The 25,393-nt window shown below is 47.4% G+C and overlaps 1 protein-coding gene across 2 annotated transcripts in view; it reads right to left on the bottom strand.

The window, feature by feature from the left end:
• The window catches only part of KIF19 (kinesin family member 19), a 447,302-nt gene that overhangs the window by 109,181 nt on the left and 312,728 nt on the right, over positions 1–25,393 (bottom strand). For both annotated transcript variants that reach the window (XM_069655131.1, XM_069655130.1), the window contains exons 6-7: positions 14,293–14,418; positions 11,210–11,404 (exon numbers count right to left, since the gene is read on the bottom strand). In XM_069655131.1, coding sequence (XP_069511232.1) covers positions 11,210–11,404; positions 14,293–14,418 — 321 coding nt within the window. The remainder of the gene's footprint in view (positions 1–11,209; positions 11,405–14,292; positions 14,419–25,393) is intronic.

The following is a 25,393-nucleotide window of genomic DNA, read 5'->3' as shown; positions in this document are numbered from 1 at the left end:
GGCCGAAGGTATGGGGAGAAGGAAATCGATCCAGTCGGGGGCATTGATAAATGATGACGGAGTCGGTAAAACTCTTGTTTGGTGTAGATGTTTGTGCAATATTTTAAAGGTTTGTTTTAAACCAATAAAATTAAAAAAAAAAAAAAAAAAGTAGAAAAAGCCATATGAAAGCATTTAGGCACATAGCAATTAGTTACTTATAGGGATTCATTTATGATGAAGTAAATAAAGCTAAAACATTCTCCTTTTGCATAGCATGCAGCTACACTGTTTTTAAAAAAAATATTGTCACATTGTTTCATCACATGATTTGTGTACTTTCCAATTCAGTCTTCAAAACAAAGTAATTTTAGTTCATGAAAGTCAAACATTCACAAACAATTGCGCTTTGCTGTATTATGAGAACTGGAAACTAAGTGGTCAAGTGCCGAAATTGCAGTCTGGGATCAAATTCCAGCTACACCCCTTAAACAAGGGGTGCAATCCCGGCTACTCATTTAATCTCACAGTACCTAAACTTTCAAAACTTGCCAGTCCCTAATATTTAATAATTGTTAGTCTCTAAAAATATCTTCGATGGTGCATGCCCTTCAAACGATCCTCCCTCATGGTTTAACTGGCTATAGAGTTGCTTCATAATACAATTAGCGATCATTGGCTATCGTTATTAAAGCAATAATATTGTTGTATTATGTTGCATTTATAACATTTATGTACCAGGCAAGCATATCCCGCATGGTTAGGGGACCCGAGATTACAATGGTTGACGTATTCAGATAACCTCATTTTCTTAGACTGTAAACCGACGGGTCTGCATCACCAACTTGATCAGGTAATACATTACTCGGAAATGGCTCAGTAATTCGCAAAGAAAAACAAAAATCGTGATTTTCTAAGAAGCAGGAGACATTTTGTTTGTTTATTAATTTGTAAGGCACACCGTAGCCGCAGGGTGCTGGGCGCAACGAGTACAAACATACTTTAAGCTTAGGTTACACAGTAAGACACTTAGGCAACAGATCATACAGAAAAGAAGATGAAAATGTGTCTGGGAACTAAATGGTCTAACCCTGGACACCATAGAGCAAACCAACTAGACCGGTGTCGCCCTGGACCATACATGAACGTGGACCTCTCATTTGAACAACAGGAAATGGACAGTACTCCACCTGCTTGGGGGTGTCAAGTCATCTGCCCACAGACATGGTGGATATTTACTGAAAGCTGTTTTAGAAACTTGCTCCCACCATGTTATATGGAGCTGAGGTTTGGGGGCACGAACACATTTCAGTAAACTAGACCAACTCGAAAGCCTGTGTCTGAATAAAATCTTACATGTTGCCTTAAGATACCCGAAGGAGTATCTTTACCTACTACTCAACATCTCGAGCATTAGAGCTGATATCCTGAAACGGCAATGAATGCCTCACACTGCAGGATCGCCGCTGCTGACCCGCGCACACTGCTAGGACTACTATCACAAAGCAGTACCTTGGGGCTAAAGATCTTACTTTGACACGAATTACTCAGATTGTCAGAAGATGGCGCCTATGGGATGGTATCTTCCGGAATAACTTTTCAAGAACTGGTTTTAAATTGGATTCAACAAAAAGATTATACACTCTCTTGCTTCCCTACAAGCTGGAACTGATCTGGCATCCAAAAGGTTAAGTGGGGGAAATACTCTCTAGTGGCATGAGCGCAAGGTACCATCCTCATACACTACAGTTTTCCCAGACAATCGGTTATTGAGCACATTTCATCTGGTGGACACCGTGGACGTGGTTGGTGCTTGGCAGGATGTCTCCAAACATTTGCCCTTTTTCCCTGTTTGCTGGAACCTCGCTTACTGAGAGTTCCAAACGCCTTATTTTAGACTGTGAAAGTATCAGTAATCAATGCACCAAGACAGCGCTGGCCTTTGGTGCCCCTGACCCTCACACGAGGGACCGGGCACACACCTGGATGCCTTTTTACTTGGGCATTGTCCACGCACTAATATATCATTTTCTAAAGTTTGGGAAACAATTACGAACGTTTTAAACATTACTTGTGGCTGATGTTCTACTCTTGTTCTTCATCGTTTTACATTATTTCCTGATTTATTGTATTTTTATAAGATACTCCGATCTTCTTTTCTGTTTATTCAAATTATGCATATTATATCGTGATCTATTGTATTTGTATACACTTGTTTTTTTTTGTTTTTTTGTATTTATACTTGGTTCAACTGTATTTTACCCGTTTTTACAAGTGGTTACTGCTTTCGTGGTTGGTTGTTTCCTCTTCATGCGGCCATGCTCCTGCTAGCAAGACCAGACGTTCTACCTCTGCGTCAGGTTTTGTCCTGTGTCGAGGTCCAGACTCTGCAGGTATTGCCCTACTGCAGTTACTGATTTCCTGCCAAGACCACTCATCAAGTGGTTCAACCAGTATTCTTCATCTAGGCACTGTGAATCCCTAAACATGCGGCCCATATTTTACACTTGTTTTATTGATATTTGACTGCTGTATTTTTTAATGTTATCTGTTCTTAGATGTTTATATCTTTTCTATGTATTGTGTATAAAAAGCCTTGCTTGGCTATAGTATACAATAAAAAAAATAACATTAGTGATCATTATTATAGCCAGTGGTGGAAATGGAAAAAATTTGGTTGGTGGGGGAGCCCACAAGGCCCGGGGTGGGGTTGGAGTTTTGGGGGTGGGTGGTGTCTGAGGAGGCCTGGTTTAGAGGGTGCGGGGCTGAAAGGTGACCTCTAATCAAAGGAAATTTCCAAAATAATAGTTTCAAACAGCGCAATTTCTTTCATACTGCTTCTTTTTCAATCTATGTATCAATTCCACTTTAAACCACTTCCATGGCGCTGGCGCACCCAAAATATGATATCATTACCACTTGAAAACCGCTTGGGGTCCCATCATCTGATGAGGTGTGAAGGCAAGCAGCAAGCGCTGCGGTAGGGCTTGCAGTCAGGATTAAGAACGGAGCCACACTGAGCCTCTCAAACCCTTTCAACTAAAAGAATTGAAAGGCCCTGCCACTATACCTGTGTGAAGGCTAGCCATAGACACCACCTACCTTGACCCACTGATGCCATGTCCCGGGCTATTGGAAAAATTGGTGTCAGGCAAAAAAGTAGAGGCCACGGTTAGGGAGTTGACAAACCATGATGGTGTATGGACCAGACCGACACCGTTGCATGTTGAAAGTCTGCCCTGCCCCTGGACCATCCTAAGGGGCTGAGAGAAGGATCACTGGGGACAAACACAAGGAGCATTGCTGTTGGCGATTGCTTCCCTGCACTGGTAAGCAAAGTGCCCTGTTCCCTCTAACTCCAGTGGAGCCAGTGCTAAGGAGTGAACAGGAGACAATCATAAGGCTGGAATACAACACTGCCTGCAATTACAAAAGCTTTATTTTTGTTTCTCTTTTTTTACTGCCTGTCTGACATTAGTATTGGCAGAACGTAAAAACACCCAGCAATCAGTGGTCAAAGTGTACGAAAATAAGTAGTGGAACTATGTTCCCTACTGGCCTGCACTACTCCCCACAATCCCCACTGCCACCCCCCCCCCTCCCCACCCTCCCACGCACAATACAAACCCCAAAACACATGTTCCTACAGTTTAGGGAAACGTTCAGTGCAGGGCACTGAAAGCGCAAGTTTGAACTTCATCCTACACTATTTTAAAATGAAACCGTTCTGGGGCGGTTTCATTTTAAAATAAAAGCATAGGAACCCTGAATTTTGCATTAAAAGCAATGCCCTGTGCGAGGATCTGCAGGGCCCACGAGGGTGGGGGCTGGGCGGCTCGGAGCAGACTGCTCCGAGCAGCACAGCCCCCACCTTTGCGGGCCAGGCTGTGCAGTCTGCATGGCTGCGGTGCCTGCATGAAGAACTCGTAGTGACGGTGCAGGACAGCTTTCCTTAAGAAGGCCTGTTACAGTGTTCTGCTGTTGTGTACACGTAGGGGGGCGGAACCATGGAGAGAGCTCATGGCAGCAATGAGCTTCTCCGCTCCCCTACGCCATGCCATTGAGGGAGTTTTTTGGGGTTTTTTTTGTTTTCCTTCGAAACCCAGCGGGGGAGCATGGGTTTGGTGTTTGGGCGGCTGACTCTGGCCGAATCCCGAGATCTGGCTTCACATCTGGTGCCGGATCTCGGATCCCGCGAGAGCCGGCCCAATGACCAGCACTGATTATAGCAATACAACTCCGATCTGGCCCAGTAATGGCCCGGAACCCATATTATAGCACAAGGGCTTTAACGGTAGGCCCCGGTGCCATTACCACCAAATCAGGCCTACTCCAATCTGTCTCCTGTGTCCATGCGTGAGCTTGTGTATGTTCTGTGAGGCTGCTAAGCTGAGTTCTACGCCTATGCTGGGCTATGTGAACCTCTTTCATACGGCTACTCATCTAGGTCCTGCCTCTATCTACAGCCTATATGTCTCCTCTGATGCTCTTCCTGTTAAAATGTGTCCTGTACCTTTGCTAGAACTCAGGGACCCTCATTGTGAGCAGCTAAGGCTGCCATTGAAATGCCACTTGTATGTTATTATGATTCCAGCGTGGATAAAGCGGGCAAGGGGACTTCTAAGGAGCTCCACGCTTATTTTCATCCCTGCCATTGCAACCGTTCAAGATATGAGTTGTGAAGCAGAAGGACGTGGGGGGACACGGTCAAAGATTCTTGGGTCCCTTCATTTTTTTGCTTCGGGATGCCAGAATACCAAGTTCGTCGGTTAACCGGGCACAAAACTCCTTTACGATTGTGCCGATAGGGGCACCGCATTCACATCAGCCAAGAGGTTCTATATAATCATCAAATAGCGGAAGTGAAAGGTGGATACTTCAATTCAGCAGCAGATGGCGCTCTACGACAGTCGACCATCAGAAAGGCCTGGGCGGCAGGCGGAATGGATGCAGTGAACATGATGCGCAAGTTACGAAAAAAGGGGCCGCAAGCTGGCAGGTGAAAGGCGGGCAGCACGTATGTCCGGCGGTAGGTGGCATTCTACAAGCATCGTACATCAGACTGGCGCTAGCTGCCAGGCGGAAGGGGCGCCAGAGAAAGTGCCTTCGTCCTGCCAGGAGGATTGGGTTTCCAAAATGCACCTGAGCAGGGGCACTACACCCCGAGCAAGCATCTGAAAGATTCAGCCTTCACGCCGGAAGACGAGGAGCACCGTCAGGGTGGTTCATGTAACGGCGCCGTGGAAAGGCTGAGGGCTTAAGTTACTCTGTACTGCCCATGGCGAACGGGCTGGAACTGTGTCGGTGCCACTCGGGTATCCCCGGGCGCAATGCGGCCTGGCAACATTCAAGAACAATAGCAGCCTCTTTCCGTGACGCCGCCGCCGCACTTCAGCAGGCTGCTTGATCTTGTGCAGAGCCCTCCGCCTCCCTGTCCAAGCATTTCTTGCATCTGCTATAACTGAAACACCGAAAGATTAGCGTCGAGAGCTGTCTAGCAAAAAGCTCAGGAAATCTTCTTGCCACTATTTAACCTACTGCCCACCCAACACAGCCCCTGTGCAGTGTTGGGACCCTTCCACGGGGTGCCGGGTTAATTGGGTTATGTCCTGATTGGCTGGTGTCACTACGAAGGCTGGCAGAACGGGTGCGGATTTAGAGGCTTCTGTTTCAAAGCTTCAAACGCGGCTGACTCTGCCCCAAGCTTGCCAGTGGGTCCACGGAACTGGTAGGCTGGCAGACCCTATCCTACAGGTCTTTAATCCCGTTCTCATGACCTAATCACGCCATTTGGTTTCTAATTACCACTGATGATGTAAATAAGTCAAATTTGGGTCCACCTATTGCAAATGTATACTGTGTGGACATCCTGAAAACGTGGCACGTTTGGCTATTGAAGACTGGACTTGGAGACCACTGGCCTATTGGTGAATCCACCTCTTACATATAAAGGACAGGAAAACATGTGCACGCTGATTATTGCAATTTTCAAATATATAAAATCACAGGAATGTGTCAGGAGTAGAATACTCCTCTATGGTGCCCATCCTCATCAAGGCGATGTCAGAGTATAGGGGTGCAGGTCCTGCAACCCAGGAATGTATCGAAAGTTGCATATCCTCATCAGGACTATATCATAGCAGAGAGAGGTGCAGACATAGCAACCCAGGAATGTATCAGAAGTAGGATAGTCCTATGAAGCACCTATCCCCATCGGGACTGTATCATAGCAGGGAGAGGTGCAGGCCTTGCAACCCAGGAATGTATCAGGTGTAGAACAGACCTATGAAGTGCCTGTCCTCATCAGGACTGTAGGACAGACCTATGGCGTACCAATCCTCATCAGGACTATATCAAAGCAGAGAGAGGTGCAGACCTAGCAACCCAGGAATGTATCAGGAGTAGGATAGTCCTATGAAGCACCTATCCCCATCAGGACTGTATCATAGCAGGGTGAGGTGCAGGCCTTGCAAACTAGGAATGTATCAGGTGTAGGACAGACCTATGGAGTGCCTATCCTCATCAAGCTATATAGTAGCAGAGAGAGGTGTAGGCCTAACAACCCAGGAATGTATCCTAATGTATCACAGGACAGACCTATGGAGTGCCTATCCTCATCAGGACTGTAGGACAGACCTATGGAGTGCCAATCCTCATCAGCACTATATCATAGCAGAGAGAAGTGCAAGCCTAGAAACCCAGGAATGTATCAGGTGTAGGACATTCCTATGAAGCGCCTATCCTCATCAGGAATGTAGGACAGACCTATGGAGTGACTATTCTCATCAGGACTATATCATAGCAAAGAGAGGCGCAGGCCTAACAACCAAGGAATTTATCAGGTGTAGGACTGACCTAGGGAGTGCCTATCCTTATCAGGACTGTAGGACAGACATATGGAGTGCCAATCCTCATCAGCACTATATCATAGCAGAGAGGCGCAGGCCTAGCAACACAGGAATGCATTCTAATGTATCACAGGACAGACCTATGGAGTGCCTATCCTCATCGGGACTATATCATAGCAGAGAGGTGCAGGCCTGGCAAAACAGGAATGCATCATGTGTAGGACAGACCTATGGAGTGCCTATCCTCATCACGACTATAGCATAGCAGAGAGAGGTGCAGGCCGAGAACCCAGGAATGTATCAGGAGTAGGACAGTCCTATGAAGCGCCTATTCTCATCCAGACTATATCCTAGCAGAGAGAGGCGCAGGCCTAGCAACCTAGGAATGTATCAGGTGTAGGACAGACCTAGGGAGTGCCTATCCTCATCAGGACAGTAAGACAGACCTATGGGGTGCCAATCCTCATCAGCACTATATGATAGCAGAGAGGCGCAGGTCTAGCAACACAGGAATGCGTCAGGTGTAGGACAGACCTATGGAGTGCCTATCCTCGTCAGGACTATATCATAGCAGAGAGAGGTGCAGGCCTAGCAACCCAGGAATGTATCAGGAGTAGGATAGTCCTATGAAGCACCTATCCCCATCAGGACTGTATCATAGCAGGGTGAGGTGCAGGCCTTGCAACCTAGGAATGTATCAGGTGTAGGACAGAACTATGGAGTGCCTATCCTCATCAAGCTATATAGTAGCAGAGAGAGGTGTAGGCCTAACAACCCAGGAATGTATCCTAATATATCACAGGACAGACCTATGGAGTGCCTATCCTCATCAGGACTGTAGGACAGACCTATGGAGTGCCAATCCTCATCAGCACTATATCATAGCAGAGAGAAGTGCACGCCTAGAAACCCAGGAATGTATCAGGTGTAGGACATTCCTATGAAGCGCCTATCCTCATCAGGACTGTAGGACAGACATATGGAGTGCCAATCCTCATCAGCACTATATCATAGCAGAGAGGCGCAGGCCTAGCAACACAGGAATGCTTCCTAATGTATCACAGGACAGACCTATGGAGTGCCTATCCTCATCGGGACTATATCATAGCAGAGAGGTGCAGGCCTGGCAAAACAGGAATGCATCATGTGTAGGACAGACCTAGGGAGTGCCTATCCTCATCACGACTATAGCATAGCAGAGAGAGGTGCAGGCCGAGAACCCAGGAATGTATCAGGAGTAGGACAGTCCTATGAAGCGCCTATTCTCATCAGGACTATATCCTAGCAGAGAGAGGCGTAGGCCTAGCAACCTAGGAATGTATCAGGTGTAGGACAGACCTAGGGAGTGCCTATCCTCATCAGGACAGTAAGACAGACCTATGGGGTGCCAATCCTCATCAGCACTATATGATAGCAGAGAGGCGCAGGCCTAGCAACACAGGAATGCATCAGGTGTAGGACAGACCTATGGAGTGCCTATCCTCATCAGGACTATATCATAGCAGAGAGAGGTGTAGGCCTAGCCACCCAGGAATGTATCCTAATGTATCACAGGACAGACCTATGGAGTGCCTATCCTCATCAGGACTATATCATAGCAGAGGGAGGTGCAGCCCGAGCAACCCAGGAATGTATCAGGTGTAGGGCAGGCCTATGGTGTGCCTATCCTCATCTGACTATATCATAGCAGAGAGAGGTGCAGGACTAGCAACCTAGGAATTTATCAGGTGTAGGACAGAGCTATGGAGTGATTATCTTCATCAGGGCTATATCATTGCAGAGAGGGGTGCAGGCCTAGCAACCCAGGAATCTATCAGGAGTAGGACAGTCCTATGAAGCGCCTATCTTAATCAGGACTGTAGGACAGACCTGTGGAGTGCCTGTCCTCATTGGGACTGTAGGACAGACCTATGGAGTACCAATCCTCATCAGCACTATATCATAGCAGAGAGGCGCAGGCCTAGCAACACAGGAATGCATCCTAATGTATCACAGGACAGACCTATGGAGTGCCTATCCTCATCGGGACTATATCATAGCAGAGAGGTGCAGGCCTGGCAAAACAGGAATGCATCATGTGTAGGACATTCCTATGAAGCGCCTATCCTCATCAGAACTGTAGGACAGACCTATGGAGTGCCTATTCTTATCAGGACTATATCATAGCAGAGAGAGGCGCAGGCCTAACAACCTAGGAATGTATCAGGTGGAGGACAGACCTAGGGAGTGCCTATCCTCATCAGGACTGTAGGAAAGACCTATGGAGTGCCAATCCTCATCAGCACTATATCATAAAAGAGAGATGCAGGCCTGGAAACATGGGGATGCATCGGGTGTAGGACAGAACTATGGCGTGACTATCCTCATCAGGACTATATCATAGCAGAGAAATGTGCAGGCTCAGTAACCCAGTAATGTATCAGGTGTAGGACGCACCTCTGGCGAGCCTATCCTAGGGTGACCAGACATCCCGGTTTTGCACGAATTGGGTCCACTGTCCACTGTCTGGAGAGTTTCTTTGATTTAAAAATCCCATCCTGGTTTTGGGGAAAGAAAGGGTGACGTTCCTGCTTTTTAAATCAGCATAATTAATTCTTCAGAATGTTGTCATCTGAGGATAGGTTCGAACCCCTAACCTTCCAGGTACCATCTGTATGCATGAACTGCGCGTGCTGCAGTGCTAGGCTGAGTATCAAGCAAATAGCAAGACATGTAATGTCAAACAGAGCAACGCTCCTGTTATTTACATGCCTTTCCTTTAATGAAAGTTTTTTTTATAGTAGAGATGCTCAACTTTTCACACTAAATACCAAGAACAATCAAGTTCATTGTGTACAAACAACATTAAAATACATCATTCAATCAGTGTTACTTAAAATATATCATGCTTGTTCTTTACGTGCTTGTATCAACAGTCAAAACTGCACCATTTTTAAGCAGTGTCGGTGAGGGGGTGTGGATTAATCCTTCTTTTATGTTGTTGGCTGCCCCGGTTTTTTGGTTTGAAAAACTGGTCACCCTAGCCTATCCTCATGAGGACTATGTCAGAGCATAGGGGTGCAGGGCCAGAAACCCAGGAATGTATCAGGAGTAGGATTCACCTCTATGGTGCCTGACCTCTTCAGGACTATATTATAGCAGAGAGGCGGAGGTCCTGCAACCGATCTTCAGGACTATATCACAGCAGAGAGGTGCAGGCCCGGAAACCCAGGAATGTATTAGGAGTAGGATACACCTCTATGGTGCCTGACCTCTTCAGGACTATATCAAAGCAGAGAGGTGCAGGCCCTGCAACGCAGGAATGTATTAGGAGTAGGATACACCTCTATGGTGCCTGACCTCTTCAGGACTATATCACAGCAGAGAGGTGCAGGCCCGGAAACCCAGGAATGTATTAGGAGTAGGATACACCTCTATGGTGCCTGACCTCTTCAGGACTATATCAAAGCAGAGAGGTGCAGGCCCTGCAACGCAGGAATGTATTAGGAGTAGGATACACCTCTATGGTGCCTGACCTCTTTGGGACTATATTATAGCGGAGAGGTCCAGGCCCTGCAACCCATCTTCAGGACTATATTGTAGCGGAGAGGTGCCCATGAATGTATCAGGAGTAGGATATACTTCATTAGTGACTATCCTTATCAGTACTATGTTCTCAAAGAGTGGTGCATGCCCGGAAACCCAGGAATTCATCATTAGCAGGATATACTGAGGTAGTCCCAATGCTCATCAGTGATAGGTTATGCACGAGAGGTGGAGGCATACAACACAGGGATGCGTCAGGATTAGGATACACCCCTTGGGTGCCTAACCTTTCTACACTACACCATAGCAGAGAGTTATAGGCCCTGCAGCACACAAGTGGTAGTCAGTCAAGCTATTTTTTTTTTATCATCTGGGGTAAAAAGAGATCCCTCCTACACTACAGAAAGACCTGAAGAACCTACTCAACAAAGAACATCTTGCCAGTCACCGATTGCTCCACTCAAGTCTTTCCCCTCTCTGAAGTTCCCTCTCTCTCCCTACCTCTGCTACCCTTGCACCTTACTTGTCACCCCTGGATGGGTCCCCTTTATGCAGTGCTCCGTTGCGTCCCAGCTAGGTTTTCGCTTTATAAATCCCACGCATACATATAAGTCATTGTGCCCACTGTGTCACAGATTGCTTAGCATTTTGAGGACAACAAAATACATCATTGGATTTCATAGGAATTCAGCAGTGACAAGGAGAGGAACAGAGTCCATCTGAACATGGAGTTTCTGTCATTGCCAATGATCCACTATGGATGTCTCTGGCACCTGACCCCCTCCCTTCGTTCCCCCGCATAAGAGGTAAGGGTGCCCCCAGCTTTTCCCTCACATGTTGCATGGTTGCTCTAGTACCTGAGATGCCCGCTCTGAGCCTGCCAGGTCAATCATGAAGAGCCGGCCCACCCGGACCTCCTGCATAATATTCTTCACGCGGTTCTTCTGGCGCACAGTGACCTGCAGCACGGCGTGGGACCGAGACGACGTCTTGTTGGCGGCCGTGGGTTCCTGGGTCCTCTGCTTGTTCCCTTTCATCAGTAGCTGCATGATCTGGAAAAGAGGCGTGGTTAACTGGTGTGTACTGGTGATAAGTCTAATATGTGCTATGGGGTATATCAGAAGTGAGCTCTTAAACGTCATAAAGAGATGAAGATGACCCAGGTTTGAGGTTCGGAGAAAACCCTGAACAAGGAATGAAGCAGCGACACTTAGGCACTCGATTATGCTATGGAATCGTATCTGAACCAGCACTATACAAGGTTATGGAACTGAATCCACTGTAGCTTTGCATCATAAATGGAGCTGGGCCTGCCACAACACTGTTTCAGGGGATAGTGCTATGCCAAATCAGTCAGTACAGGGCATGGGGCTGGAGTTGGTGTGAAAATGCATCAGTGGGCTCATTGTGAAAAAGTATTGGGGCATGGAGCTGGGCTCAATGTGAAACAGTATTTGGGCATGGAGCTGGGCTTACTGGACACAGTATTGGGGCATGGAGCTGGGCTCACCTGGACACAGTATTGGGCATTGAGCTGGGATCACTGGGACAGTATTTGGACATGGAGCTGGGCTCACTCACTGGGACAGTCTTTGGACATGGAGGTTTGATCACTGGGACACAGTATTTGGGCACAGAGCGGGGACACCGTATATGGACATGGAGGTGGTATCACTGGGACACAGTATTTGGGCATTGAGCTGGGCTCACTGGGACACAGTATTTGGGCATGGAGCTGGTCTCACTGGCATACAGTATATGGACATAGAGGTTGGATCACTGGGACACAGTATTTGGGCATGGAGCTGGGATCACTGGGACACAGTATGTTGACATGGAGCTGGAATCACTGGGACACAGTATTTGGGCATGGAGCTGGAATTACTGGGACACAGTACTTCGGCATGGACATGGAGCTGGGATCACTATGATGGTGGATCATCAAAGGTTGGAGCTGGGCTTGCAGGGAAAGTGTCAGGCGATGGAGCACGGCACACATGCACACTGTATTAGGGGGCGGAACTGACTCACAGCGACACTGTTTCATGGGATGGAGAGGGACCCAGCGTGACACTGCTTCAGGAATGAGGCTTGGCTAACAGTGACACTACATAGGCTTGCAGCAACAAGTAATCAGGGGATCGATATGGGCCTACTTACAACACTGGCCAGTTTGCCTGGGTTCGAAGTGGCACTGTAGCAGTGGATGGGACTGCGGGTGAAGGGATTCTGTATCAGAAGAGGGAATTGGGTCCTCTGTGACAGTGTTTCCCGGGATGAAGCTGAGCCCGCGCAGATACTTTAGCAAGTATGAGGCTCAGTGCACAGTGACTAAGCGTCACTGCAAGCCCAGATCCGTCCACTGATGAAGTCTGCATTTGGGGATGAAGCTGGTCCCACTGTGGCTCTGCACTGGTGGTTGGTATTGGGGCTTGCTGTGATACTCATGTGTAGAGAAAATATTTCAAAATAAAAAACAAATCAGACCCGGCTGCTCGGCCTGCATTGGGATCCTTTTTGCTCTGTAGTGTATTTGTACAGGTTTGGGTCTCTTTATATCAGAATGTGGACTTGTTACCTCCTTTAGGCCCAAAACACAACATTCAAAGAGAACTACAAAAGTTAAAAGGACTTAGCAAGACCGAATTCCCACAGAAAGAGAACCAAAACACATGTAACCTCACAACAATGTGAAGAGGGTCATGATGCAGTCATGCGGCCAGGTAAGGTGTTAAATCAGGGATCTCAAGATGTAGGGGGAAAGCACCCGGTGGGGTTCTTGTGTGATGGGGGAAACGGGTGTGGCAGCAGGATAGCAGGTAGGGGTCTGGTGATGTGGTGGTAGTGGACTGGGGGAGTACAGCAGATAGAGGTCTCTGTTGTTGGGTAGGGTGGGAATGCAGGAGGGGCAAGTAAGGGTACGGTTCTCTAGAGGGAGTGTGGTGTGGAAGCAGGAAGCCAGGTAGGTGTCTCTGTGTTTGGGTTGAAATACAGGACAGGGTCTATTTCTCAGCGGAGTGGGGCGGGATTCCAAGTTGGGGTACGGTTCTTTGGGAAGAGTGGGGTGGTGAGGCGGGATTCCAAGTTGGGGTCTCTATTGTTGCATGAGGTGTGAGGGTCGGGTGCTGTGGGATGAGTGGGGAGGCAGAATGCTAGGTAGGCGTCTGTTGCTATGGGGGGTTGGGTGGAGAGGCAGGATGTCAGGAAGGTGTCTTGCATGGTAGGGGATGGGGATTGGGTGCCTGGGTGCCGGGTAGCCGCCTGGTGCTGTTGGGCAGTGGGTGGGTGGCAGGATGCAAATTAGGGTTTTCTTTTAAGGCAGTAAACCAGAAGGATTTCTGGCATGAAGTGGCTTGGGGAATCAGAAAGCCAGGTATGATGTCTTGGCATCTCAGCCCATGTTTGGACCTAACAGCGAAGCCAGTCCCCCTGGCTCAGCCCATGAACTGCCTGGCTCCCCCTGCTCTAGGTGCATGGTCATATTTCTTTTTAGCTGTCGAGTAATATGTTCTAATCCCGCTTCCTCCACTTGAGAGAGCCTTGCCTAACTGCCGCACGAGTCCTCCAACATACTGCTTCTTCCACTCATTTCTAATCTGTTCTCACCTGCTCTGTAACAGGCCCATAAAGCATAGGCGATGAGATGTGTTGTTCCCTATCACATTATTACCCAGCCGCTTTTCCAAAATGGCTGCCGACACTCAATACGGTATTCTCCAAGTAGAGGATCCCTTATGGAGGCACAACCTCTCAATGCTTATTTTATCTTCCTGGGTTCACTGTCGGGGAAGGAAAAGGGTGATCCTATTGCTCGATATCACTCTACAATATTGCGAAGTACCACTGGTTTGCAGATGGGCAAGTGGGATCCTCCACTGGGTAAATTGTGCCATGGCCATGTGAAAGAATCGCACGGTCCTGCATTCAAGCCTCAAGTTACCTCCTTTGCATTGATGGTGGAGACCTCTGTAATTCCTGCCACTTGGATCACCCCTTTAGAATCCTCCCGGAGGTCCAAGTACCCCAAGGAAGGCTTGAGAAGGTCTCTGATCATCTCATTGTAAATCTACAGAAGTTGAAAAGAAGCAGAAAAAGAGAAACACTTATTGATAAAACAGAAGAAAGGTGGTAGATGCTTGGTATCAAGGAGCCTTCTATGAAATATCAAACTTGTTTCCCAAATCCACATCAATTTTAGTTCCCCCACAAACACACATTAATGAGTGCAATGTCCAGCTCAGGATTGGATCAAATAAAGGTACAATCACTCTGTATTTGCTCAACATATTGCTATAAAACATCATATGTTACTTGGTTGTTTCACTAGGTGATTTGTGCGTGTTTCAAATCATCTCTAGGAAAATTGAATTGTATTTCAGTCCGGTGTGTTTTTTACGTTGTTACAAGCCTATCATGTGTCTGCCATAATTGCACCCCTAGCTCTGCTCCCATCCTTGCGAGCACTTTCCTGCCCCCACAGGAGGTGGGTTCCCAGAGCACGTGTTTATGTTTTCCACTTGCAGTACTTAACCCACAGGCCTCGGAAGGTGATAACTTCAGAAGTGCTCCACTGCCCCCTAGGCCTGAGCCCAAACTATAAGGATATGTGTATTACTCAAAGTAATAAACAAATACATGAAAAAATAAGTCATAGCCCCTCAACCCTTGCATCGTCTCACTTGCGAACAGGGGAGAGGGGCTCAGCTGTTTTTTCTGATTTTTCTAGCACCAAGCAAAGCCGATGTGGCAGATGTTGTGCTTCACAAAACCGCTTGACCTTGTATTGCATAAATATAGCTCAGTGGCACAATAAACTACTGGCTTAGTGTACCTGCTAAGTATAGCTCAGTGGCACAATATACTACTGGCTTAGTGTACTGCTAACTATAGCTCTGTGGCACAATAGACGACTGGCTTAGTGTACCTGCTAACTATAGCTCAGTGGCACAATAGGCTACAGGCTTAGTGTACCTGCTAAATATAGCTTAGTGGCACAATAGGCTACTGGCTTAGTGTACCTGCTAACTAAAGCTCTGTGGCACAATAGACTTCTGGCTTAGTATAACTGCTAAATATAGCTCAGTGGCACAATAGACTGCTGGCTTAGTGCACCCGCTAAATATAGCCCAGTGGCACAATAGACTACTGCCTTGGTGTACTTGCTAAATATAGCTCAGTGGCACAATAGACTACTGGCTTGGTGTAACTGCTGACTATAGCTCAGTGGCACAATAGACTGCTGGCTTAGTGTACCTGCTAACCATAGCTCAGTGGCACAATAGACTACTGGATTAGTGTACCTGCTGATTATAGCACAGTGGCATAATAGACTCCTGGCTTGGTGTACCTGCTAACTATAGCTCTGTGGCACAATACACTACTTGCTTAGTGTACCTGGTAACTATAGCTCTGTGGCACAATACACTACTTGCTTAGTGTACCTGCTAAACATAGCTCAGTGGCATAATAGACTAATGCCTTAGTGTACCTGCTAAATATAGCTCAGTGGCACAATAGACTACTGGCTTATTGTACCTGCTGACTATAGCACAGTGACACAATAGACTACTGGCTTAGTGTACCCGCTAACTATAGCACTGTGCCACAATAGATTTCTGGCTTAGTGTACCTGCTAAATATAGCTCAGTGGCACATAAGATTGCTGACTTACTATACCTGCTAAATATAGCTCAGTGGCACAATAGACTACTGGCTTAGTGTACCCGCTAACTATAGCACTGTGTCACAATAGATTTCTGGCTTAGTGTACCTGCTAAATATAGCTCAGTGGCACATAAGACTGCTGGCTTACTATACCTGCTAAATATAGCTCAGTGGCACAATAGACTACTGGCTTAGTGTACCCGCTAACTATAGCACTGTGTCACAATAGATTACTGGCTTAGTGTACCTGCTAAATATAGATGAGAGGCACAATAGAATTCTGGCATAGTGTACCTGCTAACTATAGCTATGTGGCACAATAGACTTCTGGCTTAGTATACCTGCTAAATATAGCTCAGTGGCACAATAGACTGCTGACTTAGTGTACCTGCTGACTATAGCTCAGTGGCACAATAGACTACTTGTTTAGTGTACCTGCTAACCATAGCTCTGTTGCACAATAGACTTCTGGCTTAGTATACCTGCTAACTATAGTTCAGTGGCACAATAAACTACTGGCTTAGTGTACCTGCTGACTATAGCTCAGTGGCACAATAGACTACTGGCTTAGTGTACCTGCTAACCATAGCTCTGTTGCACAATAGACTACTGGCTTAGTGTACCTGCTAACTATCGCTCTGTTGCACAATAGACTACTGACTTAGTGTACCTGCTAAATATAGCTCAGTGGCACATAAGACTACTGGCTTACTATACCTGCTAAATATAGCTCAGCGGCACAATAGACTGCTGGCTTAGTGTACCTGCTAACTATAGCTCAGTGGCACAATAGACTACTGGCTTAGTGTACCTGCTGACTATAGCTCAGTGGGCAGTAGACGTCTGGCTTAGTGTACGCGCTAAATATAGCTCAGTGGCACATAAGACTACTGGCTTAGTATACCTGCTAAATATAGCTCAGATGCACAATAGACTGCTTGCTTAGTGTACCTGCTAACTATAGCTCAGTGGCACAATAGACTACTGGCTTAATATACCTGCTAAATATAGCTCAGATGCACAATAGACTGCTTGCTTAGTATACCTGCTAAATATAGCTCAGTGGCACAATAGACTACTGCGTTAGTGTACCTGTTGACTATAGCTCAGTGGCACAATAGACGTCTGGCTTAGTGTACGTGCTAAATATAGCTCAGTGGCACATAAGACTACTGGCTTAGTATACCTGCTAAATATAGCTCAGATGCACAATAGACTGCTTGCTTAGTATACCTGCTAAATATAGCTCAGTGGCAAGATAGACTACTGTGTTAGTGTACCTGTTGACTATAGCTCAGTGGCGTGGCACAATAGACGTCTAGCTTAGTGCACCCGCTAAATATAGCCCAGTGGCACATAAGACTACTGGTTTAGTATACCTGCTAAATATAGCTCGGATGCTTGCTTAGTGTACCTGATAACTATAGCCCAGTGGCACATAAGACTACTGGTTTAGTATACCTGCTAAATATAGCTCGGATGCTTGCTTAGTATACCTGCTGACTATAGCTCAGTGGCACAATAGACTACTGGATTAGTGTACCTGCTGACTATAGCACAGTGGCATAATAGACTACTGGTTTAGTGTACCTGCTAACCATAGCTCAGTGGCACAATAGACTTCTGGCTTAGTATACCTGCTGACTATAGCTCAGTGGCACATAAGACTACTGGTTTAGTATACCTGCTAAATATAGCTCGGATGCTTGCTTAGTGTACCTGCTGACTATAGCCCAGTGGCACAATAGACGTCTGGCTTAGTGTGCGTGCTAAATATAGCTCAGTGGCACACAAGACTACTGGCTTAGTATACCTGCTAAATATAGCTCAGATGCACAATAGACTGCTTGCTTAGTGTACCTGCTAACTATAGCTCAGTGGCACAATAGACTACTGGCTTAATATACCTGCTAAATATAGCTCAGCGGCACAATAGACTGCTGGCTTAGTGTACCTGCTAACTATAGCTCAGTGGCACAATAGACTACTGGCTTAGTGTACCTGCTGACTATAGCTCAGTGGGCAGTAGACGTCTGGCTTAGTGTACGCGCTAAATATAGCTCAGTGGCACATAAGACTACTGGCTTAGTATACCTGCTAAATATAGCTCAGATGCACAATAGACTGCTTGCTTAGTGTACCTGCTAACTATAGCTCAGTGGCACAATATACTACTGGCTTAGTGTACTGCTAACTATAGCTCTGTGGCACAATAGACGACTGGCTTAGTGTACCTGCTAACTATAGCTCAGTGGCACAATAGGCTACAGGCTTAGTGTACCTGCTAAATATAGCTTAGTGGCACAATAGGCTACTGGCTTAGTGTACCTGCTAACTAAAGCTCTGTGGCACAATAGACTTCTGGCTTAGTATAACTGCTAAATATAGCTCAGTGGCACAATAGACTGCTGGCTTAGTGCACCCGCTAAATATAGCCCAGTGGCACAATAGACTACTGCCTTGGTGTACTTGCTAAATATAGCTCAGTGGCACAATAGACTACTGGCTTGGTGTAACTGCTGACTATAGCTCAGTGGCACAATAGACTGCTGGCTTAGTGTACCTGCTAACCATAGCTCAGTGGCACAATAGACTACTGGATTAGTGTACCTGCTGATTATAGCACAGTGGCATAATAGACTCCTGGCTTAGTGTACCTGCTAACTATAGCTCTGTGGCACAATACACTACTTGCTTAGTGTACCTGGTAACTATAGCTCTGTGGCACAATACACTACTTGCTTAGTGTACCTGCTAAACATAGCTCAGTGGCATAATAGACTAATGCCTTAGTGTACCTGCTAAATATAGCTCAGTGGCACAATAGACTACTGGCTTATTGTACCTGCTGACTATAGCATAGTGACACAATAGACTACTGGCTTAGTGTACCCGCTAACTATAGCACTGTGCCACAATAGATTTCTGGCTTAGTGTACCTGCTAAATATAGCTCAGTGGCACATAAGATTGCTGACTTACTATACCTGCTAAATATAGCTCAGTGGCACAATAGACTACTGGCTTAGTGTACCCGCTAACTATAGCACTGTGTCACAATAGATTTCTGGCTTAGTGTACCTGCTAAATATAGCTCAGTGGCACATAAGACTGCTGGCTTACTATACCTGCTAAATATAGCTCAGTGGCACAATAGACTACTGGCTTAGTGTACCCGCTAACTATAGCACTGTGTCACAATAGATTACTGGCTTAGTGTACCTGCTAAATATAGATGAGAGGCACAATAGAATTCTGGCATAGTGTACCTGCTAACTATAGCTATGTGGCACAATAGACTTCTGGCTTAGTATACCTGCTAAATATAGCTCAGTGGCACAATAGACTGCTGACTTAGTGTACCTGCTGACTATAGCTCAGTGGCACAATAGACTACTTGTTTAGTGTACCTGCTAACCATAGCTCTGTTGCACAATAGACTTCTGGCTTAGTATACCTGCTAACTATAGTTCAGTGGCACAATAAACTACTGGCTTAGTGTACCTGCTGACTATAGCTCAGTGGCACAATAGACTACTGGCTTAGTGTACCTGCTAACCATAGCTCTGTTGCACAATAGACTACTGGCTTAGTGTACCTGCTAACTATCGCTCTGTTGCACAATAGACTACTGACTTAGTGTACCTGCTAAATATAGCTCAGTGGCACATAAGACTACTGGCTTACTATACCTGCTAAATATAGCTCAGCGGCACAATAGACTGCTGGCTTAGTGTACCTGCTAACTATAGCTCAGTGGCACAATAGACTACTGGCTTAGTGTACCTGCTGACTATAGCTCAGTGGGCAGTAGACGTCTGGCTTAGTGTACGCGCTAAATATAGCTCAGTGGCACATAAGACTACTGGCTTAGTATACCTGCTAAATATAGCTCAGATGCACAATAGACTGCTTGCTTAGTGTACCTGCTAACTATAGCTCAGTGGCACAATAGACTACTGGCTTAATATACCTGCTAAATATAGCTCAGATGCACAATAGACTGCTTGCTTAGTATACCTGCTAAATATAGCTCAGTGGCACAATAGACTACTGCGTTAGTGTACCTGTTGACTATAGGTCAGTGGCACAATAGACGTCTGGCTTAGTGTACGTGCTAAATATAGCTCAGTGGCACATAAGACTACTGGCTTAGTATACCTGCTAAATATAGCTCAGATGCACAATAGACTGCTTGCTTAGTATACCTGCTAAATATAGCTCAGTGGCACGATAGACTACTGTGTTAGTGTACCTGTTGACTATAGCTCAGTGGCGTGGCACAATAGACGTCTGGCTTAGTGCACCCGCTAAATATAGCCCAGTGGCACATAAGACTACTGGTTTAGTATACCTGCTAAATATAGCTCGGATGCTTGCTTAGTGTACCTGATAACTATAGCCCAGTGGCACATAAGACTACTGGTTTAGTATACCTGCTAAATATAGCTCGGATGCTTGCTTAGTATACCTGCTGACTATAGCTCAGTGGCACAATAGACTACTGGATTAGTGTACCTGCTGACTATAGCACAGTGGCATAATAGACTACTGGTTTAGTGTACCTGCTAACCATAGCTCAGTGGCACAATAGACTTCTGGCTTAGTATACCTGCTGACTATAGCTCAGTGGCACATAAGACTACTGGTTTAGTATACCTGCTAAATATAGCTCGGATGCTTGCTTAGTGTACCTGCTGACTATAGCCCAGTGGCACAATAGACGTCTGGCTTAGTGTGCGTGCTAAATATAGCTCAGTGGCACATAAGACTACTGGCTTAGTATACCTGCTAAATATAGCTCAGATGCACAATAGACTGCTTGCTTAGTATACCTGCTAAATATAGCTCAGTGGCACAATAGACTACTGTGTTAGTGTACCTGTTGACTATAGCTCAGTGGCGTGGCACAATAGACGTCTGGCTTAGTGCACCTGCTGACTATAGCCCAGTGGCACATAAGACTACTGGTTTAGTATACCTGCTAAATATAGCTCGGACGCTTGCTTAGTGTACCTGATAACTATAGCTCAGTGGCACAATAGACTACTGGCTTGGTGTACCTGCTAAATATAGATCAGTCGCACAATAGACTTCTGGCTTAGTATACCTGCTAAATATAGCTCAGTGGCACAATAGACTGGTTCAGTGTACCTGTGCACACACCTGTGTGTAACGTTTACCTCATAACATGAACGGCGATTCAAGCCTTTCATCCTTCTGTGAGTGATAAAAGAAGTACCCTTAAATTGGGCAACGTGTTATTCAAGAGCCCAGAAAGAATCCAGCTTGCAGTGAGCGCGAGTCACTATTTTTGGGGCGCCTATTTAAACGGTAGGGCGGGCCGATTCTTTGGTACTCCTGCCAGTCGTGCTATGCAGTGGTCCAGATTACTTCGGCCTATTGCGGTGGAGTGAGCGTCAGCGTCAGGGCCAGGGTTGCGGGCAGGGCCCGCCGCTGAAAGCCTTTTAAAAGCTCGGCTTGAGAGCGGGTGGATGTTATCATGTTGCTTATGTGTTTCCGTGGTTACCGCTGTACTCCTGGGCCGAGGGGGGTTCGCTGTGGTCGGGGAGGCAGGCGTGCTCCTGGATGCTGATGGAGGGAGCGTTTTCAGATGGCAGTTTGCTGCGACAGTGGCTCTATGCACTGGCAGCAGAGGGGCAGCAGATATATCGCAGGCGTACTGACGGTGGGGGGGGGACTCTTCACAAATGCCCTCCTTCAGCCCCAGCGACCTCCCTGAAATCCTAGGGTGACCAGGAGGCTTCATGAGCACCCCATGCCCATCCCTATGCTAGCACCCATTAGTATTGTGATGCTTCAGTAAGAGGCGTTCCACTAACAAACCAAGAATACATGCCCCAGAATGCACTGGCTCGCTAAATGAAAAGCCGGACTGGCAACTTCCCAGGGAAATCTGATGACCCTACAATGACCAGCCAAACGGGTTCAGGCGCCCAACGCCATTGAGCTGCCCGGCCTTCGGCCCCCCTCGTTCCCCCCATGTCAACATTTGAGCTGAGGGGTGGGGGTTGCTGTTACTCTCAGAGAGAGGAGACAAACCTTTCCTAAAACCCGCGGCTTTAAAGTTAGAGTGACCAGGCGTCCCGGTTTTGCCGGTACTGTCCCGTTATTTAGTGCTCTGACCCCCTTTCTCAAGAATATGTCCCCATTGGAAACTGCAGTGGTACCTGTTTTTTGTAGCAGGTCTTCATAGTTGGCAGCCAGGAATAAACACTCTTGCATAGAAGAAATGTTGCACTTTACAATGTAAGATAGTGTTAGTTTGAGTTACATTTATTATAATATGTGTTTCTTTGAACAGTAACACTTAAACCCCCTTCTCCAAACGCTAGCGAAGTGTAGTGCCTTGACAGCCACTTTCAAGAGTTCGTCCTACTTTTATGTTAGTTGCCATGTCCCGGTTTTTTACTTTTGAAATCTGTCACCCTTTTTAAAGTGCTACTGTGTTCGTCCAGAACGCAGCAACACTTTAAAGCTGCTCGTTTCAGGAAAGGCTACCATCACTGCACTGCCTAACACACATGAAATGCAGACATCAGCCCCTCCCCACGGATGCAAGCGAACATATAAGAACGTCATGTGTTCTTTCACATCCAGGGGAGGGAGCTGATGTGCACACTTGCGTTTTGTTAGGCGAGAGTCTAGGGAAGTGTTTCCTGAAACTAGCAGTGTGAAAGGATGTTGCATGTTAGCGTATTATGTATGTGTGCATGTGTGCAAGGAGTGTATATGTAAAGTATGCATGTATGAATGAGTGTGTGTGATGAGTGTATCATGTATAGGGTCTGGCTGTGCATGTAAATGAGTGCGTGCATGGTCAAGGGGATGTTTAAATGAGTGAGTGAATGTGTAGTAGTGTGTGTGTGTGCGCGCGCGCGCGCTTATGTGTAGCTCATCAAGTGGCCGTGGCCTAACGGCAGGGGTCACATGCCAGCATGTTAGGCCACGCCCCTTAAGAGCCTCTGCTCCATGGGCTACAGGCACCCCTGCCGGGCAGCCTTTTGTAAAGATCAGCACCCTCTCCCCCTGGGGCATTGGGTGCTGATCTCAGCATTTATTTTCTAAAGGCTCGCCTTGCAGGGGACAGCGCCTCGCCTTTTCAGCCTTAATGTGGCACTGACCCTTGTCAGCTGGGGAGGGGCAGCGTTACCATTAAGGCTAAGAAGGTAAGGCCCCTGGAAGCAGAGGCTTTTTTTTCAGAATCCTGAAGCCCCTGCACATTCGCGGGAGCTTGAGTATTTTGAAAAAAAGGCCCCTGCTTCCAGCAGCCTCATGTGTCTCTCCATAATGGTGGCGCCGTCCCACAGGCATCTCTTCCTTCAAGGGATGCCACGCAGGTCCCGGAGCCACCATTATGGATGAAAGGCATTTTTTTCTAAAGTCTGAAGCTCTCACACATGAGCGAGAGCTTCAGGCTTTAGAGAAAAAGCCTTGTCCTCTAGCGGCCCTGGCTGCCAGTGGAGATTAGTGGGCGGGCCCCGCCTCAGAACGAAATGTCTGAGCTTCCCGGGGCTCAGCCCCGGCTGGCCCCGGCACACTTAAAGCCCTGGTAATGCTGGACCGAGGAGGTGATTCTGGCGGGTAGAGGGTAGGAGGCTGTGGTGGTTGGTAGGAGCGGGACGGCTGGGGAAAGAAGGATAGGATATATGGACTCCCCGCCAGACAACCCTTGGGGTAGAACAGAGTGGGCGGAACCTCTAAGTTTGCCCCACCCAGTGTGTAAAGTTGTCAAGCCCATTACCAGTTAGCCCTCCCCTCCCCCCACGAAATGTAGGTTTCATTGCACTCCTGCACGGGTTCCCTGCTCAGACCCCGACCTCTCTGAGCTGCTAGACATAGAGAACAAACACTGTCCCTAATACTTATATTTCAAAAATAGAGAAATGGGAGCTCCAGCCCTGGCGCATTTTTCACACCATGTGTGATATTCGATCAAATCACTCTAACTGGAAACAACGCGGATGGATACAGAGGCCGAGCAGACGTGGCTATTCCTCCGACAGTCCTGGATTTCTAACCAACAGCACTTCGTATTGAGGAGCATATAGTGTTGCTTGTACCCAGCTGACTAATTACGACCTCCCACACACTCCCAGCATGCAAACTGCTGCTGGCTCTAAAAGCAGGTTTGGGCTCGTTGAAACTGTCACACGTGACACGGGGCCAATGCTACGGTACACGACATGCGAACTGTGCACTCAATCTGTTCAGTGTACACCACAGCCCCAACCCAATGGACTCGATCCCCTCGCCGCGCCTGGGATCCCGCCATGCCTGTTACGGTCACGTGCTCTCCCCCCCCCCTTGACCTGTGTTTGCTTGTTCTTATAGAAGATGTTCCGTCCGCAAATAGTGCGCGGGCTTGCACAGGCGACGCGCCCCATTTCCTGACTGTGCCGCCGGCCCACCTGTTACGCTCTCCGTCGCCAAGGGGACTATCAGCGGAGTGTACAAAGACTGGTGCGCCGAGCATCAAAGGCCATCATAGGCCAACGGATAATGAGGAAGGGGGAGGGGAGCGGCAAACCAATCTGCAATCCTATTCATTTGGGGTCACGAGATATAGCTCAGAGGAGTCAATATTGAAATCTGTAGGCTAAACCTCTCCATAACGAGTTAAGCTGGCGCAGTGCCGTACGGCCTGTTTAGTCTCCAGCTCTGTTCATGCCCTGGCTGCCTGGCTCTTCTCCTGTCTGTCTTCACTCCTGATTTGCGCTCTCATGTAGGTCCGCCATATCAATAATATTGAATTGTGGATTTTGGAGTTGTGGAGAGTGCCCACAATACCCCAGGCCCCTTCAGGGAGCTGGGTTGTACAGCTGTACATGTTTCTGGATAGTTGGAATCAATGCTCTAAGTGGGATTGGAAATCGAGGGGGGCTCTCTTTGGGGTGTGTGGCCTAAGGACACGACCACTAACGAGCGCTCACCACCTTGATTAAGGGTGTGGGGAGGGTAGTAAAAGAGGTGGAGCTGGGGCACACGGGCATTATTCGCTTTGATGTGCCCAGTCCCACCTTTTAAACAAAAGAAGGGTCTGGGCGTACCAAAAGGTGTGACACCAGGGTGCCCCAGCCCGCATGCAGCCCTTTCATTTAAGGAGCCCACTTTAACCACGGGCTCCTTGAATGAAAGGTGTGCCTGCTGCTGGTGTCTCTGAACTCGAAACAGGAGGAGGCTGGAGGGCCAAGACGAGGGCTGGAAGGCCCACATTGGGCCCTCCAGCCCACCTCCTGTTTCACGTACATAGACATCAGTCAGCTCCAGGGCTTTAAGTGGGGGAAGAAATGGAGGGGGGAGAGGGTTGTCATTTAGGGGCGTGGCTTGTGGGAGGGGCGTGGCCTAAAAAGTATG

The sequence above is a fragment of the Ambystoma mexicanum genome, chromosome 3q, assembly GCF_040938575.1.
Source record: "Ambystoma mexicanum isolate Mex_15411 chromosome 3q, UKY_AmexF1_1, whole genome shotgun sequence".
In the NCBI taxonomy this organism is placed as follows: domain Eukaryota; kingdom Metazoa; phylum Chordata; class Amphibia; order Caudata; family Ambystomatidae; genus Ambystoma; species Ambystoma mexicanum.
The sequence above is the reverse complement of the archived record's forward strand: the minus strand, read 5'-3'. Positions and strand labels throughout refer to the sequence as shown.